The 17,775-nt window shown below is 38.7% G+C and overlaps 1 protein-coding gene across 1 annotated transcript in view; it reads left to right on the top strand.

Annotated features, from left to right (window-relative positions):
* Positions 1–17,775, top strand: part of LOC136885784 (coiled-coil domain-containing protein 39) — a 137,938-nt gene extending 120,163 nt beyond the window's left edge. Inside the window, exons 15-16 of the mRNA XM_067158520.2 lie at positions 10,043–10,337; positions 16,663–17,775. Coding sequence (XP_067014621.2) covers positions 10,043–10,337; positions 16,663–16,733 — 366 coding nt within the window. The 3' untranslated portion in view covers positions 16,734–17,775. The remainder of the gene's footprint in view (positions 1–10,042; positions 10,338–16,662) is intronic.

Here is a 17,775-nt window from a genome sequence, read left to right as displayed (position 1 = left end):
TTACAGTAGAGTCTCGTTAATCCGAACTAATTGGGACCGCAGTCTGTTCGGATTACGAAATTTTCGGATTAACTGGAAAATATTTTCTAATAATAATGTTATTGTTTTTACGTCCCACTAACTATTCTTACGGTTTCCGGAGACGCCTAGGTGCCGGGATTTTCTCCCACAGGTGTTCTTTTACGTGCCAGTAAATCTACTTACACGAGGCTGACGTATTTGAGCACCTTCAAATACCACTAGACTGAGCCAGGATCGAACCTGCCAAGTTGGGGTCAGAAGGTCAGCGCCTCAAACGTCTGAGGAAAATAGTTTCTACAATACAGTATATGCTGTAATTTTTTTTTTGCTAGGGGCTTTACGTCGCACCGACACAGATAGGTCTTATGGCGACAGTGGGATGGGAAAGGCCTAGGAGTTGGAAGGAAGCGGCCGTGGCCTTAATTAAGGTACAGCCCGAGCATTTGCCTGGTGTGAAAATGGGAAACCACGGAAAACCATTTTCAGGGCTGCCGATAGTGGGATTCGAACCTACTATCTCCCGGATGCAAGCTCACAGCCACGCGCCTCTACGTGCACGGCCAACTCGCCCGGGTGCTGTAATTTGAAATGCCCATTATTTAGCAGTTACATTAATAAAATACTGTATAAAATTACAGTAGGGTAGTTAAGAACCCGTAGAGGAGAAAACGACTAAAACTAGGTTAAAACTTGTCTCCTAAAACTGCTGAAATACGGTAACGGGTTATACTAGTCTCATATTCAGATGCCGCGGCCGCCTAGAACTTGCTACATCGAGCAACACTCCGCTACTACGCCCATTGATGTGATGTTTATGAGATTCTGGTTTAACACTGCATCTTCGAGTAGGTCCCAATCACTACGGCAAAAGAAACTAACAGACTTTGTAAAGATGAATGCGCAGTGATTGATGGTTTATGATGTGTAATTATGTTTACATTAAGTTATTCTTGTAAAATATGAGTAATAAAGTGCGAGTAAGTCTTCATTCTATAATATGTTCTTTCATTTCAATAAGGATAACTTTTTAATTTTTTTTTAATATTTCAGTTTGGATTAACCGGACTTTCGGATTAACGGGGTTCGGATTAACGGGACTCTAGTGTACTTCAGGGCGGTGTCGTGCTTGTAATTTCTCAGGTTTTTTCTTCCTTTATTTCTCCTTTTGCCATTTGTGAGTTTTCAAATCCCTCTTTTTCTGATGCAGGATGCCTTCTACATACAGTATACTGCTACCTGATCCCAAGATTGTTGGTTTCATAGCATTACCTGCACAACAGTTTCTGGCATCAATTCACCTTGCTCAGTTTCTAAACATCTTCTCTGTGTTGACCAATGATAACATACAAAAAATGTGTGAAGTACATCGGCAACTTCGTTGCAATAAATACACGCTGGATCGCTCGCTCTTCCTACTCTGTGTAGAAATTTCTGGAAGTATCCGTGACCCATCAAGAGCTGCATAAGATAGAAGTTAACCTCACCATGAGCTCGTGCAACTCAATCAGCTAAACATGGTATCAGCCGCTTAGTCCATTTTCGTCGAGGATCTTCCTCCCATCTTTGCTGTCATCGTTCCATTTGATGCCTGTAAGCTAGCTCCTTAGCATGTTTCTTTCCAAGCTCCCCTTGAGTTCGCCAGACTTCCTGTTTCTCTAAGGCAAGTAAATCAATCGCTGCTACCGTAAGAACCACAGGTTCAGATAATGTGCGATATGCGCTTGTCATATGCAAAGCTGATCTCTGCTGTATTGCAGCTATCCTACGCCGGTATTTTTCAAACTTCAGAGATTCAGCCCAGACTTCAGCACCATACAAAAGTGTCGAGTGAACTATCGACATCAGAAGTCGTCGTTTGCTAGACTTCGTACCTTTAACGTTGCTCATTAATGTACTCAGTGCAATAGTTGTTTTCACCGCCTTATCTGTCACCCGTTTTATATGATCCCAAAATGTAAGATTGGTATCAAGTGTCACACCAAGGTACTTTATACTTCTGGATGTTTCGATAACTGTTTGTCCAATATACATTGGAATAATGGTCATGATCCTTCTTCTTGTCAAGAGAACTATCTCTGTTTTATGATCTGCCAGTTGTAATCTGTGATTCCATCCAATCTTTGACCCGTCGCATCACTTGATTTAGCTTAAACTGAGCCAGCTCCAAATTTTGAGCTACTATCAAAATAGCTATGTCATCAACATAGCCCATTAGCATCGTGTCTTCCGGCTTCTCTAACCTCAACATTCCATCATACGCAATGTTCCACAGATTTGGGCCAAGGATGGACCCCTGTGCTGCACCAGCTGTGAGCCGTTTCACTCTCTGCCCATCTTACGTGTGATATACTAGAGTACAATCTTTCAAATAATTTCTCATTATGCACATGAAATATTCTGGCATTTGAAAGTTTCTTGAAGTGCTTCCAATATGTCATTCCACCTTACTGAGTTGAAAGCATTCTTGACATCCAGAGTTGCAAGAAGTGTCACTTTTTGAGAATGATGATTACCCATTTATGCACTTTTTGCTGTATTCAACACTTCCCATACTGCATCGATTGTCGAATGTCCTTGGCGAAAACCATGTTGACGATCAGGAAGGTCCCCAGCTAGTTGAACTGCTGAAAGTATTCTTGGCTGCAGAAGTTTCTCCAATCCTTTCCCAGCAGTATCCAGCATAGATGAAGGCCTATAGCTCCCAGATTTCCCTTTGCTTACTAAAATTAGCTGAGCTGTTTTCCAGCGAACACTAAACACCCCTGATAGCAGGCAGCTGTTGTACATTTTCAGCAAGAGATGCGGGCAGAAATCTGCTATCAGCTTTAGTATCTCTGCTAGAATACCATCTGGTCCTGGGACCTTTTTATTTCTAAGGTACCGGGCGAGTTGGCTGTGTGGTTAGGGGAGCGTACTTGTGAGCTTGCATCCGGAAGATAGTGGGTTCGAACCTCATTGTCAGCATCCCTGAAGATGGTTTTCTGTGGTTACCCATTTTCACACCAGGCAAATGCTGGGGCTGTACTTTAATTTTTTTTTTGCTATTTGCTTTACGTCACATCGACACAGAGAAGTCTTATGGTGACTATGGGACAGGAAAGTGCTAGGAATGGGAAGGATGCGGCCGTGGCCTTAATTAAGGTACAGCCCCGGCATTTGCCTGATGTGAAAATGGGAAACCATGGAAAACTATCTTCAGGGCTGCCGACAATGGGATTCGAACCCACTATCTCCTGGATGCAAGCTCACAGCTGTGCGCCCCTAACCGCATGGCCACTTCCTTCCCATTAATAGGCCTTTCCTATCCCATTGTCGCCGTAATGCCTATCTGTATCGGTGCAACGTAAAACAAATACCAAAAATATATTTATATTTCTAAGGGAGCTAATCGCTCTCATCAATTCTTCTGGTGTAAAAAGTAGTACATTATCTATGAAGTCATCATCATCATCATCATTATCATCTTCAGACCTCTCAGCATGATCTGGGAATAATGCATCTACAATATCCTTCATTTGAGTCCATGATCGGATTCGAGAAACTTCCAAGTTTCTTCATAATGATCTTGTATCCTCTAACCCCATGGGTCGTCATCCACTTCCTTAGCCATTTTCCACCATTTGTCGCCTTTACTCCTTTTAATAGCATTTCTTAGTTCTTTCTTCACCGACTTATACTCAGCTGTGAGTGAGGTGCCTTCTTGGCTGACTTGTGCTCTCTGTGCCCTCTGTCTAAGTTGCAGACAACGTCTTCTCTGGTCAGCAATTTCTTTGGTCCACCAATATGCTGAACACTTCCTGTTTCATAATGTATTACGAGTCATCGATTAATCACATGCTCTCCAAATAAAGTGCATGGTGAGTTCAACACATTTCTCAGCCGCTTCTTTCCCTTTATAACAACAACTTTGTCCTGTTATACTATCCGTTTCATTTCTTAAGACAGCAAGAAATTTCTCTCTGTCCATATTTTCTATATTCCACCGTGTTGTTTTATACGATGTAGTATTCATCTGTGGGGTTTTAGGAAGGACACGAAAACTAATGTACTGGTGATCACTTCCCATGTATTCTTCAATTACCTGCCAGTCATTGATTTTTGACACCATGTCCTCAGATACAAAAGTCACGTCCGGCAGTCTGGTCATCGAAAGGTTGGCACATATCCATTTTATTTTATTTTATGAAATACTTCCTCTCATGCAGAGGCTGCCTTGCGACAAAGTATACTTTTACATTTATTTTTAGAAGAGAAATAGATATACTGTACTTGAGAAATGTTGAAGGTAACCTAATTGTAACAGTGATTTCTTAGAATTATCAGTGAACCCTTTAAGGCTATGATGGCAATCTCCCGTAACATTGTAACTGGCAGAGACATCTTTTTCCAGAAATTAGCGGCAAAAGCGGGAATCGTTCCCCTTGCTCCAATCATTAGACCTACTACGTCGATTTCCTCTATCTAGTATTTCTCCCTGTAGTAAGGAATTGTTGGTAAGTAAATATTCCTTTCCTCTAGGTTTTCAAAGCGAATTGTGGGGTCGATGATGTAACCTCTCTTCTTATTCTTGAAAGCAATGATGTCAATCCTTCTGTGGCTTCCGTTGTCCGTTAAGCCATGAACCTCTTCAAATACCTGGAAACCATGGTCTTTTAGCATTGCCGCAATTGAGGAGCGGATGTTATGATGACGCGTATTCCTTAAAAGTTCACCGTGAGGACAAGATCCCAAAACATGTGCAAGAGTTTCAATCTCCTTGAGGCAGCGCCTACAAAGGGAATCGTTCTGAGATCTTCCTGGTACCGATCTAACTGCTGAAATGTTTGCTGTCATCTTAATTGCTTCACGCCATTCACTACATGATAAGCCTTGATGGTCTCGAATCCAGGAGTTGGCAGAGGAGTATATTCATTGTACAAACATACACCTCTTCCTTTCTGCTGCAAGTTACACCACTCACTGAATGCCCTTTCTCTCAGTACTCTTCTCACTTTCCTGGCATCTGTTATCTCTAGGCGTGGATGTAGCAAATTGTCAGATGGAGGGACATTGAGGGATTGTAGTGAGAGAGTTATTTCTTCTTTCAGATTTCTTGTAGCACGGATGTATTCGTCACCTGAGCTTAATAGTACCTTACAGATGTTAATGTGCTGAAGATGAGTTTCCCAAGTGGTGCAGAAGAGTCCCAACCCCTTACATTTTTTCTCAGTATAGACCATTCCATTAGGAATGTCTGCAGGTATTTGAAGAATTTCCTTAAGAGCACTTCCAATTAGTATGTCTGTATCAGCAAGGAACTTTTTCGGAATCTTCTCTGGCTTGATAGTTTGGAAAGGGTATATGAGAGATGGGCATATAACTCTGTTTATTACTTTAAATTTCTGGTCAGCCTGTAATAGTGGAGAAGAAACCAATTTCTCCATTTTATTCTGTAAATTTTTAAGCTCCTGTGTAGGTTGAAAAATTATTTCATTTGAAAAGTTAACTCCCAGATAACGGATTGTTTCCCCACGTCACAAACTCGATATATCATAGCTCTTAAATTCAGCTGGGGCTTCGATTAACTTTCCGCGTTCGATGCAGATTGCCGTAGATTTCATTGGGTTGATATAAAGCCCTATTTCATGAAATCTCCTTGTGACTATTTTCGAGAGCTCAAGTGCTGCTGTTCGACTATTTCCTATGACAACCAAGTCATCAGCGAAACCCATAATCGTTAAACGTGGAAGATGTGGTACTAAAAAAAATCCATAGTGGCTTGTGAGAGAGTCTTCAGTTAGTTCATTTAAAATATGATCTGTCGCTAGATTGTAGAGACAGGGAGAAAGAAGTGAGCCCTGCATAACACCCCTTTTTAGGCTTAAGGTGGCTGTCTTTCCAGTTGCAGTTTCTATTTTTGTAGTGTTCCCTGTCTGGAGATTAACTATTAATTCCTTTAATTAATCAGGTATTCCTAATGACATCAAGGTCTCATGTAAATGAAGGTGCCCAATGTTGTCAAACGCCTTTCTGACGTCTAGCAAAATCACTGTTAGATCAGTTTTGTTCTGTTTCGCGGAATTTAAAACCAAAAAACAACAGAAAATATTGTGATTGGTCTCCAGTTTGCAATGTCATCAGGGTCACCTCCCTTGTGTATAAGAACGGTTCTTGCCTTTCTAAAACACGGTGGTACCTGTCCTGTTTGAAGCATACGAGTGGCTATTATGGCAATTATCTTGGAAGCGATGTCACTTTTAATAGCTTTAACGATGACGTAATCAGGTCCAGGTGAAGTGTCCACCGCAATTCTACTTGTTGCAAGCTGTATTTCATCTTTAGATATAACATCATTAAACGTGTTATTGTAAACCGTTTGTGTAGCTTCACTCACTTTTGGGGGATAATTTTCTCTCACTGAATTATTTTCATGTCCTAATATTTTATGGAAATAGCCATATACATGTTGAGAATTAATCAGACATCTTTCATTGTTTTCATGAAGGACAGTTCTAACTGCTTTCCTACGTTGATTGTGGAACTGAAATTGAGTTAACTGATATAAATACTTACTTCGTCTTGTTTCTCTATCCCTATTAGCGGACCTTTGCGGATTTGAACTTTGTTTATATCCTTTTTCCGTATTAACATACGGTTTCTTTTTACGCGCCTCGTAAAATTTTCTTGCTGGGTGTTTAGGCCCAGGCAAAAAATCAATTGCAGTGGACAGAAACTTTAGAAAGTCTTCTACAAATAAGAAAAATTAAGAATCATTGATGTCACCTTGTAGCTTTTCCCTCCGTAACACCATTTGCTCTTGGTAGTACGAGTTATGTGTGTTTTGTTGTTTTATTTCTTTTCTAGATTCATGCCCTTGTTCTGCAGATGTTCCTAAATTTATTTCAGTACTTACTTGGTGGTTCGATTCCCCAGCTATCTGTCTGTTCACTAGCCGTCTTCGGTGCTCATTCGGATGTGCTTTTGAGATATGAATATTGACCCCCGAGTTGCCCGCAATGGTTACACACAGGCTGAGAGGAATTACTTTTGTCATAAGCTGAAACATTATTTCTGTTTGAATCATCCATCTCAATGCATGATGTGTCAGCAGAGGTATATAAACTTCGGTTAACCTTACTTACGTGATCACCAGTGGTCATCTCCATAATTCAGCGCCCTCTAGAATCGTACTATGACGTAACCCATTCTAGTGCTTGGGCATTGAAATCACCAGCAACGATTAAACTGTTGTCAAACCCTTGTAATACATCCTCTAGGCCATCCAGCTTAGCTTGAAAATCAAATACTGACTCATTTGGAATAAAATAACAGCTCACGAAAGTATATCTACCAGTGCAGACCCAAACAAAACCGTCTCCGCATCATTGGTTTGATACTGAGCATTTACTCAAATCTGGTATCCAGATTGCAGCTGTCTCAAAATTATCCACAAAACCATCTTGGGTGGTCCCTGTCCTGATAATGTTCACTAAGGAGAAATATGTCTACTCCTATCTCAAAGGTCATCTGCGTCAAAAGATCATTGGCAGTTCTACTCCTTTCCATATTTGCTGAATAACCTGCATCATTTACTACTAGTTTTAGCCTTTTCGAGAGCTTCACGAAACACTGTGCAGGCTCCTGAGCCGAGAACATGACTTCGATTAGCTTCATCAGCATTATTGTCTGTGAAAATTATGTATCTCGGATTTGCTTTGTAACCTACTGCCCTATGCCCGGCTTCTCCGCACCAAAAACAAAGTTTGCTATAAGCCTGTCTACTTTGGGGTAAAGAGCCCTTACTTCTTCACAAACTCTGTGCAGTCCATGGGCAAGGCATGTAATATGGACCATTTTAGAATAGAGTGCCTTCAATGAATTAGCTGCTCGTACCATATACAGTGTAGCATCAATTAAATAAAAGTACATCATCATGTTTGATGCCCTCAGCCACAGGAGAAACACAGCAATATCAAACAGTTTTGATATGGTAGAATAATTGGTCTTTTCTAACACTTCGGTAGTCAATAAAAATATTTCATCCGGTCAATATCACACAGTTTTGATATGGTAGAATAATTGGTCTTTTCTAACACTTCGGTAGTCAATAAAAATATTTCATCCGGTGTATGCACTTCTAAAGTTCTGATCACAGCGTTGGCTATATAACGCCCCATAGCATCTGATGTTTCGTCGATTGACACCCATATCTTCTTCCTGCGAGTTTCAGATCTTATTTTGTTTAATGTGTCTTCGTAACACTGCGGCAAATAATTCTTACCTGAAGTCGATTCATCTGGTATTTCTTGATTCGTATGTTTTTCCAAAAATCCATGTAATTTCAGGCTGTTGAGTTTATACAGCAGAATGTTTGTAAATACAAATATGTCACACAATTCTTTACTGAACTGTGAGGACTTGCCGGAAGTCAAAGCAACTGAAGGCAGTAAGCGCTGAGTTCCCGATTTATTTGAAACACGCTGAAGAGCACAAATGTGTTTATCGCAACTGATATGTTGCATTACAGTAAATCTTCTTTCAGCAGCTTCTTTAGTTCTACACAGTGTGCAAAACAATATGCTTCCATCGGTAGAAAAGACATTACAAGTAATAAATCTCATTGTAGACCGTATTGGACATCAGATATGAACATTAAAACAAGAATAATAGTTAATACCACCTTTCCAATACTTATCTTTCCTTATATTTAGGAAATAAACATTACAAAAGGCGTTGTAAGATGGGACATGTTTTGCTTAACAGTCGTAAGCATCATCAGCCGAAAATAAATCTTAGCCTAAAGTTAGGTCAGGGCCCTGAACCTAGTGTCCTTGACATATATGGCACGTGTTTTTTCTAACTCAGCCATGATGAACACTCTTATATATTTTCACTCTTGTTTTCTGTTTGAACATTCTGATTGACTGACTGGTAACAATGATATCCTAATGATTTTAATTATTTCACTACCAGTTCTGTATTGTACTTTCTGTTCTTATCCTCTGTCTCAACTCGATTGTGTTTTTTCTCTTAGCCATCTTGTAACATTCTATGTTTTTTCACACTAGTTTTAAGCCTATTTTCATTTTCTAAATATAAATGTTGATTCTTAGGGTGCCATATATGTCAAGGACACTAGGTTCAGGGCCCTGACCTAACTTTAGGCTAAGATTTATTTTTGGCTGATGATGCTTACGACTGTTAAGCGAAACATGTCCCATCTTACAACGTCTCTTGTAATGTTTGTTTCCTAAATATAAGGAAAGATAAGTATTGGAAAGGTGGTGTTAACTATTATTCTTGTTTTAATGTTCAGAAAAGACATTGTCACCAAGTTCAGATACTAGTTGTTTTAAATGCACTGACACACTCGGTTTTATTTTAGGCATTTTGAAAGCAGTAATGAACTAATATTTCTCGCCGTGAACTATGCGAAACAGGGACAAGAATATCCATCTCTTCCCCTTTCTATCCCACCACAGCTGACCTTGGTCAACAGAGCAGGTAACATATCATTCTGCTAATAACTGGTTTGCGATGAAAACAACCTACCACCATAACCTTCTGCATCCAAGATATATTTTTTACTACTAATAGCAGTACTGAAATGTTTTATTTCAATATTTTAAATTATCTTGTATCAGCTACTAGCTTGTTCTTAACTTTGAGAGATGTAATTCCCTTATATAAAGCTGTGACATGACTAAATTGGAAAAAAAGACCTTAAAAGGCCAATTTCCCTAAAATATGACCCAAAAATCCACCAAACTTAAAAAAAAGCTCTTAAAATGGAAAAAATAGCAAATAATGCAAAAAGATGCAAAATAAAAATGACATATTTGAAGACGGGGTGGCCCTGCCGGAGTTTCTATGTACTTCAGTGTTGTTTTAGACAGCTCAGTAAAAAGATGACATGTCATCAACATCCGGGCCCTAGTGATAAATCATCAATACAGACCAAAATGGAATTCATTTCATATTATATTTTTCTGTTTGTTTTTAAGAACACACTCACCCAGTGCTCTCCTGTTTGAACTTGCAGAAGGACATCAACCTGCGTGAACTATTTGAGCAAAATGGCAGTGCCCTGCAGCAGCTTGCTGAATTAGTGGCGCGTTATATAGAGACAGGACCCGTGGTGGTTCGCTACCTCCACGAGAAGGGGCTCAAACTACCAGCAACAAAGTCATCATTGTCCGTCCTGTCCAGTCGCAGTAGAGGCAGCTTCATTCCAACTTCTTCTGCCTCCTCCTCTAAGGTGTCTGTGGTTCAAGAAGGATCTTCCTCTGTTGTTAATATCCCTTCTGTCATCACTATCGACCCTCTCACTTTGGAAGGTAAGCAACACACTAAATCCTCTGTGCTATAAGTTTAATTTTCATCCGTATTGACACCAGTTACGTATGATTTGGTATTAAGTGGTCCAACTGTTCAGTACAAACACATGTGAATATTACTATATCATAGTATCAGTTATATACTAATTTTTTTAATTTATTTTGGTCCTAGTTTTGATCTTTTTGGTCATCATCAGCCATCATAATCATTGGTACATAAAGCCATTGAACACCTGAATCCATCTAAAAACATGAACCCTAGATTAAAAAACACATAAAAACACTTTAAAAAAACAATCCAAATAAGTCTGTGTAGTGATCTTGACAGTGATGATCAGATCATCATCATCATCATAATTTTCCAGCTCCAGTTTCCCAGGTGTGGTATACAAGCGCTCACCACTTCTTCCTGTCAAAGTATAGTTTCTGTTCCTCTATGTCCTCCCACTTGGCGTTCCTCTTGCTGACCTCCAATTTCACTGTGTCTATCCATCTATTCCTTGGTCACCCAACTGGCCTCTCCCCTTGCTGTTCTTGTTCCGTCCATCCTCATAACATGTCCAAAACATTGTAGCCTGCATCTTCCTAAAAACTCGGTAACATTTCTAATCATATCCTTCCTGGACTTTTGGTTCATTGTTCTGATGAATTTCATTTCTGTTGACTGGATTTTACTATTTGCCTTGTTATGCAGGGTACATATTTTGAGTCCATATGTGTGAACTGGAATGAAGTAGGTATAAAACATGGCCAGTTTTGCTTTCGGGGGTATTTTATCATCCCAGAGTAGTTTTCTCACTTGAAAATAATATTGAGAAGCTTTTTGAGTCCTATTAAATATTTCTTGGTTTACTGTGTTATCTTCTGAAATAATACTTCCAAGGTATTTGAAGTTAGAAACAGACTGCAATAGAGTTCCCTCCAGGAAAATGTTTGAATCTGTGCTTTTCCTGTTGATAGTCATTTCAACAGTTTCTTTAAACTTACCATTCCATAGTTTCTCCTGTACTTCTGCTTCATTTTCTCCCCAGATCAGAACATCACCTGCAAATATTAGAGTGTTAGGCTCTTTGAAATGTTCTTTAATGGACTTTATGATCTGATCCATGACAATGATGAACAGGAGTGGTGACAAGGCACTTCCCTGCTGAACTCCTCTTTTGGTTTCAAACTAATGATCTTCCATCCCCTACTTGGATACAGCTTAAGCACTTTTGATAGAGGTGTATGGCCATGGATGAGGGGGAGATCCATAAAATAGATCTTTACAGACCAATAAAACTGTTGAAGAAAGAATTTTGTTTGCTTTCGTTCATTATTCAGTTAATAGGGTTCTTTTCTTTCTTTTCCTGACATAGTTTCTAGTTTCAAAAATATACGATCCATTAACACCCGCCTCAGCAGTTTTATTGGTCTGTAAGGTTCTACTTTATGGATGTTCCCTCATTCATGGTCATATACCTCAGTTTTGGTGACTACCAAAAGTCACAACTTCAATCAAGGACAGATGTTATACACACCGATGTCAAATCAAGACCTACAGTTTGCAATTATGACTGTCGATCTGATCGTCACTGTCAAGATCACTACACAGACTTATTTGGAGTGTTTTTTAAAGTGTTTTTATGTGTGTTTATTTTATTTAGGTTTCATATTTTTAGACGGATTCAGGTGTTTAATCCTAGAACTGGCAATGTTAAATCTTGTGGTGGCAACCATATTTGGCAGGTTTTACTTGTCTCAACTTAATACAAAATATCCACGAGGTATAAAATAAATCTACAAAGTTTTATGTATCTATGTAAAGCTAATACACTGAAGATTGTCGTATTGGCATGAAACTGCATAAATGTTTTGACTAGAAATATGTACAGTTTGTTAAAAAAGTGTAATTCCTACATTCAAAATAATAAAAGTTGTGATTATATGTACCAAAATGGAAACATGTCACAGGGAAACTGAGATATACAGATTGTCAATAATGTACTTGTAATGCATTAGCAGAAGTTTCATCTCTGTGAGAGGTATATTCTAGAAAATATTAGGGAAAATGTATTGGCATGCCTTGATCAGGAGGCATGACCTTAGACCACGTTGTTACTTTAACTTTCCAATTTTTTATGCAAAAAAATAGCTGATACACATTCCGAATCCAACTCAAAATCTGTTGGTTCATTCTTAACATTCTCAAAGTCAGATTCGTTACTTTCATCTTCCAACAAATTCTGCCATACTTCATCACTAATTTTCTGTAATGAAGATGCCATATTTAGACACACACTGTACTAAACCTGTATGTAATCAATCAAATCAGAATATATATACAGAAGTAAATAACTTGCACCAAACGTAAAACTATGAAATAAAATTAAATAGAATGGCAAAGCAGAGCCTATGAAAGTTTGTTTACAAACACTACAGCAACGGTGCTCAAACAGATGGTCGGCAAACTGCACTTATTTATTTCTGTGAAATTGCACCCTAAAAAGTTGTAAAAATGAATGAAACTGAATTCATGGCTGCTGTAGACATTGAGAACGACAAAAAGTCATGACATCTGTTGAAGAATTGAGAAAATTATTTGATGAAATACAAACATGTCAAATATTCAACAGTTGCCAGTTCTAGGGTTAATGTTTTTATACACCAATGAATATGACAGCTGATGATGACCAAAAAGGTTGAAACTAGTACCAAAATAAAAAATGAGGATATAACTGATTCTATGATATAGTAGTATTCACATATGTTTGTACTGAATAGGTGGACCACTTAAAACCAAATCATACGAAATCCTCTGTGAGCACTTAAAAATCGCAAAGACAACACTGTTCTTCTTCTTCTTTTCTTTAACGTAACATTTTTCTCTCTTCAGATCGACAAGCACCACGTTATGCAATCATACTCAGTGCTCTGTTCAAGCCGAGATCTCATATCAGTGCCTAGTGCATCTTTCCACCATTGTCTTGGCCTTCTACAGGGTTTAGTTGACCTTGGCAGTGAAGTTATAGGCACTGTAAACAATGGTAGTAGTTGGTGCTTTCAGAACATGACAGTACCATCTCAACATTTCTTCCAGATAGGAACAACTCTTATCATCTGCCAGATCATGTCAAGAGACCAGAGTAATATGTGCATTGCTATAGTGTGAAGAGGACATTCTACACTTTTGGTGACTGGCCAAATCTCAACCCCAAACAACAATGCCAGTGCAGTTCACCAGTGGTATTCAAACTTTTTGGTTGGCGAACCCCACAAAATCCAATTATTTTACCTTCATACCCTCCCCCGAAGTATGAATATATTGCTGTTATACCAGAATTAACAAATGATTGTTGTTGGATGCCAAGTAATAATAATTATAATCATCATCGCTTTAGATCTGATGCCTGTAGCCAACCTGTACGTCATGATGAGGATGAAATGATGATGAAGATGACACATACGCCCAGCCCCCGTGCCCGCAAAGTTACCCAATTATGGTTAAAATTCCCGATCCTGATGGTAATTGAACCTGAAACCCCTATGACCAAAGGCCAGCACGTTAACCAAACATAAGAGGATAGACACAATGACAGATCACTATGGGAAGAGGGAGAAACAAGAAGATGAGACAAGAACAAACATTAAAATATAAAGAAGCACTTTCATACTGCCATCAAATAGATGGGCTCCTTTCTCATCAACTCCAGTTATTCTGAGTCCCTGATGAGTTCATTTATGTTTTTCAGCTTAATCAGAGGAACCATATTGATAGATATTTAGTCTTCGTGTGTGAAGGAAGTGCCCTCTCACCTCTACTATTTATAGTGGTGATAGATGATATAGTACAGATGGTAGCACAGACCATTGGGGAGAGAAGAATGAAAGTGTTGTTTGCAGATGATTTACTAATATGGGGAAACGGTGAGAGTGAAGCGCAGGAGCAGCTAAATGAATGGGAGGAAGTTTTGTCATCTTATGAAAGGAAGTTCTCAGTCCAAAAGAGTGAAGTGCTGGCAATGACACGAACAAGAACCGAGTGTATAATGGCATGACATTAGGAGGGGAGCAGTTGAAAAGAACTGAAAGCTTTAAAATACCTGGGAAGTGTAACCGAAGAAAATGAAGGAAACACGATGGAAATCAGTGAAAGAGGAAGGTGTGCAAATGGATCCTTTAAGAGTGGGGGAGGACTGATATGGAACAGAGATGTAAAGGAATTATCTACAATACTTATTTTGTGCCAATTCTGACGTATAGATCAGAAACGTGGGTGATTAATTAAATTCGTGTCCTCATCCCGAGGTGGTGCAGCTCTTTTCAGGCACACCCCCAATGGAGGTGAGCTGCATGTACCATTTAAACCACATACCAGCCCTCCTGCCATTCTTAAATTTCTGGCAGTACCGGGAATCGAACCCAGGCCTCCGAGGATGGCAGCTAATAACACTAACCATTACGCTATCGAGGCGGACAACGTGGGTGATGAAGGAGAGGGATAAAAGTAGAATACAAGCAGTGGAAATGGAGCTTCAAAGCTGTCGAGTAGGTATAACAAGAATGGACAGAGTAAGAAATGAGAGAGTTTGGGAAATGGTAAATGAGGTACCCTTACAGGAAAAGATAAAATCAAGGCTGCAGTGGTATGGACATGTTAACCTTTTGAACTTGTCCTCGGACGCTCCTGGCACTAAAAGCCATATGCGATTTATTCCTCTTATTATCTGTTCTTATGCATATTGTGTCTTTGTAGATATGATTAATATCTTATTAGTTATCCTCAATGCAGTGAAGCGTACAATATTGTGTCCTGGGGTAAGGACACATGTACCCTCAGATGCATAGCCAGAAGTCTTCAGTGGGAAGTCTGGGGACTTTTGGCTACATGTACATTCTTCCACATCAGGTGGTGTAAAATAGGGTATCTGGCTGTAAAAACTGGTCAGATCCACATGAATAGTTGAACTCAATAAATTGTGGGAAGAAAGGCGAGGAAGTAAAAAAGGTAAGCTTGAACCAAATTTGATATTATGGTGCCTCTGTCCTAAGAGCCCAATAAGGCTGTCCACACACAAGGCAACATGATAGCAATTCAACAGCTATACAATATCCCCTCCCTGTCACTTCCTAGATAAAGGAGTGGGGACCCACCAACGGAGCAAATACAAGAGGAATTCAACAGCGATCTACTCAACTGGTGTGATCCGAGCAATGCAGGCAACCTGCAGTGAAGCACGATCTGAGCAACTTGTTCTCGTATCACCTGTTGATATGGAGGCACTTAATACAAAATGTGTGCATACTGTGGAAAAACACCGTGTTTTATATGATTTCACTCTCAAGGAGTGACATGACAGGTGGCAGCAGAATTCAGTTTGTCACGTATGTAGCAGTATTTTATTATAAACATTAACATACAGTATTACATTATAGATCTCATGTGACAATATTATAAATATACCACCCTAAAATGCATATGACGTTGATCAAACTCTTGAACATTCTCTGGAACCCAACTTCACAGAGGAAAAAACTGTAATTCATATAAGCGTAATTGAGAAACCTATAAATAATTTTATTCACAATTTTTTAAATGTATTCATTTCTTGTAAATGTGCTTAGTTTTCTTACTTTTTAAGAAACCTGTAAAAACAAAATATTTTGAGGAAATAAAAATAATGCTTACCTTAATGTACCGTAATCAAAATTCTTTCTTCAGCACTGTTAGTGTTTTGATGATGGAGAGTAGGGGTAATAATTTCAACTAGTACATTATATGACTCGACATTCTATAAAATGCAAGAAATTTGGTGTCACTTTCTTGCAGTTCTTCGGCTGGAATGAATAGCCTGCATCATATATTTCTTTGATTGTAGGGATGAAGCCAATATTTCCTATGGTTTCTTCTTTTTCAGGATCTTATGTACCAGTATAGGTACAACATTTCTTCCTCACTTGATTCACTTGACATGACAAAAAGAAAAGGTATAGATGTCTGACCTTCAAAAACGTTTTGAAAAAAAAAAAAAAACCTACTTCAGTATGTTGTAGGTATTGTCTACTTGGAAGGTACGAGTTGACTGTCTAAGATGTCTAAATATATCTAAAATGTTGCCCTGTGTGCGGATGCCCTGTTGCTCAGACCACCGATATCACCTCTATCACCAGTGTCGCCAGCAGTGACTTTTATTGCTTTCATGTACAGATGGCCTAATCTGTACTGGATCGGCTTGATTTCTCCTAGAATTCAGTGAGAGGAATCTTTGAATGGATGAAAAGGGTGTAATGTTATTTATTTTTGACAAGTAACATTATGCGAATGATATTCTTTTCTTTGTTCCAGCTGCATCTTCCAGAAGCAGAAGCAGTGTTTCCTCTGACTCTTCCAGGAATGCTAAGACCAAGAAGAAGTAATAATAATGTACCTTGACACATTAAGTTTTTAAGAATATTTTCTTAAAAAGAAAACAAATGGATTTAAATAAGAGTTTATAATATGAAGGTAGAGAATGTATATCCAGAGACAAACATCAAAGCTGATAAATAAATATACTGAACTGGTATTTGATGTTTGAAATTCAACATTGGTTCTTGTAAATCCTATAAATAAGGGATATTCAGTTGCATGTTCTGTGGAGTTACTGTTTACCGTTGTATTTGACGTGAGATTGCATGTAGGCTGAACCAGTAAAGATGTTACATTATTATCCAAAGAAAACTCACAACATCTAAAATAACTAGCTGTTTTGAGTAAAGACTAGGCTTGAAAGAGAGCACGTCATTGGATAACGTACAAATGACTATAATGCTGATTTATAATAATGTAGAGTTAACACTGGGACAGTAGAGTGGACAATACAACAGGATAAGGTTATATTTTCCTCATGTATATGAATTGTTTGAGGACAGGAGAATGACTAAGTTATTATCTTGCAAAATAGCTTTGGTCACTATCTACACAGGACAATGCCTTCCACCCCACCATTGCAATGGGAATATGTTGGAAACATCTAAAAATTCTTGTATGCAAATACGCATTTGATGTGTTGCCCGGCTCAGTGGGCTATTGTCACGTCTCATGTGTAAAACACATTTTGGTATTTGTTACACAATAGCTATTAAAACATTGGTTTGGGATTCTTATTTATCTTGATAAATATTGAATTTTCACGACCATATTATAATCAAAATGAACTTTCAACCTTTAGGTTGTGTTACATACATGTAGTATGTGTTGAAGAGATGTTAAGTACAGGACAAAAATGGCCAACCGGACATCAGTGGGATCCGAACCCACAACCTATCGGTTTTACGTCGGTTGCTCTACCAGTTGAGCTCTGGTGTCCTAGGTCATATTTGTTCTGTTGGAAAGGATCTAACCTACAAGTTTGGCATCACACTGTAGAGTGCATGCAAGTTTATTAACTTAACCATTGTGGTTTGACTTTGTAATAGT

This window comes from Anabrus simplex, chromosome 14, assembly GCF_040414725.1.
Source record: "Anabrus simplex isolate iqAnaSimp1 chromosome 14, ASM4041472v1, whole genome shotgun sequence".
Lineage (NCBI taxonomy): Eukaryota > Metazoa > Arthropoda > Insecta > Orthoptera > Tettigoniidae > Anabrus > Anabrus simplex.
This window is presented reverse-complemented; position numbering and strand designations above follow the sequence as displayed.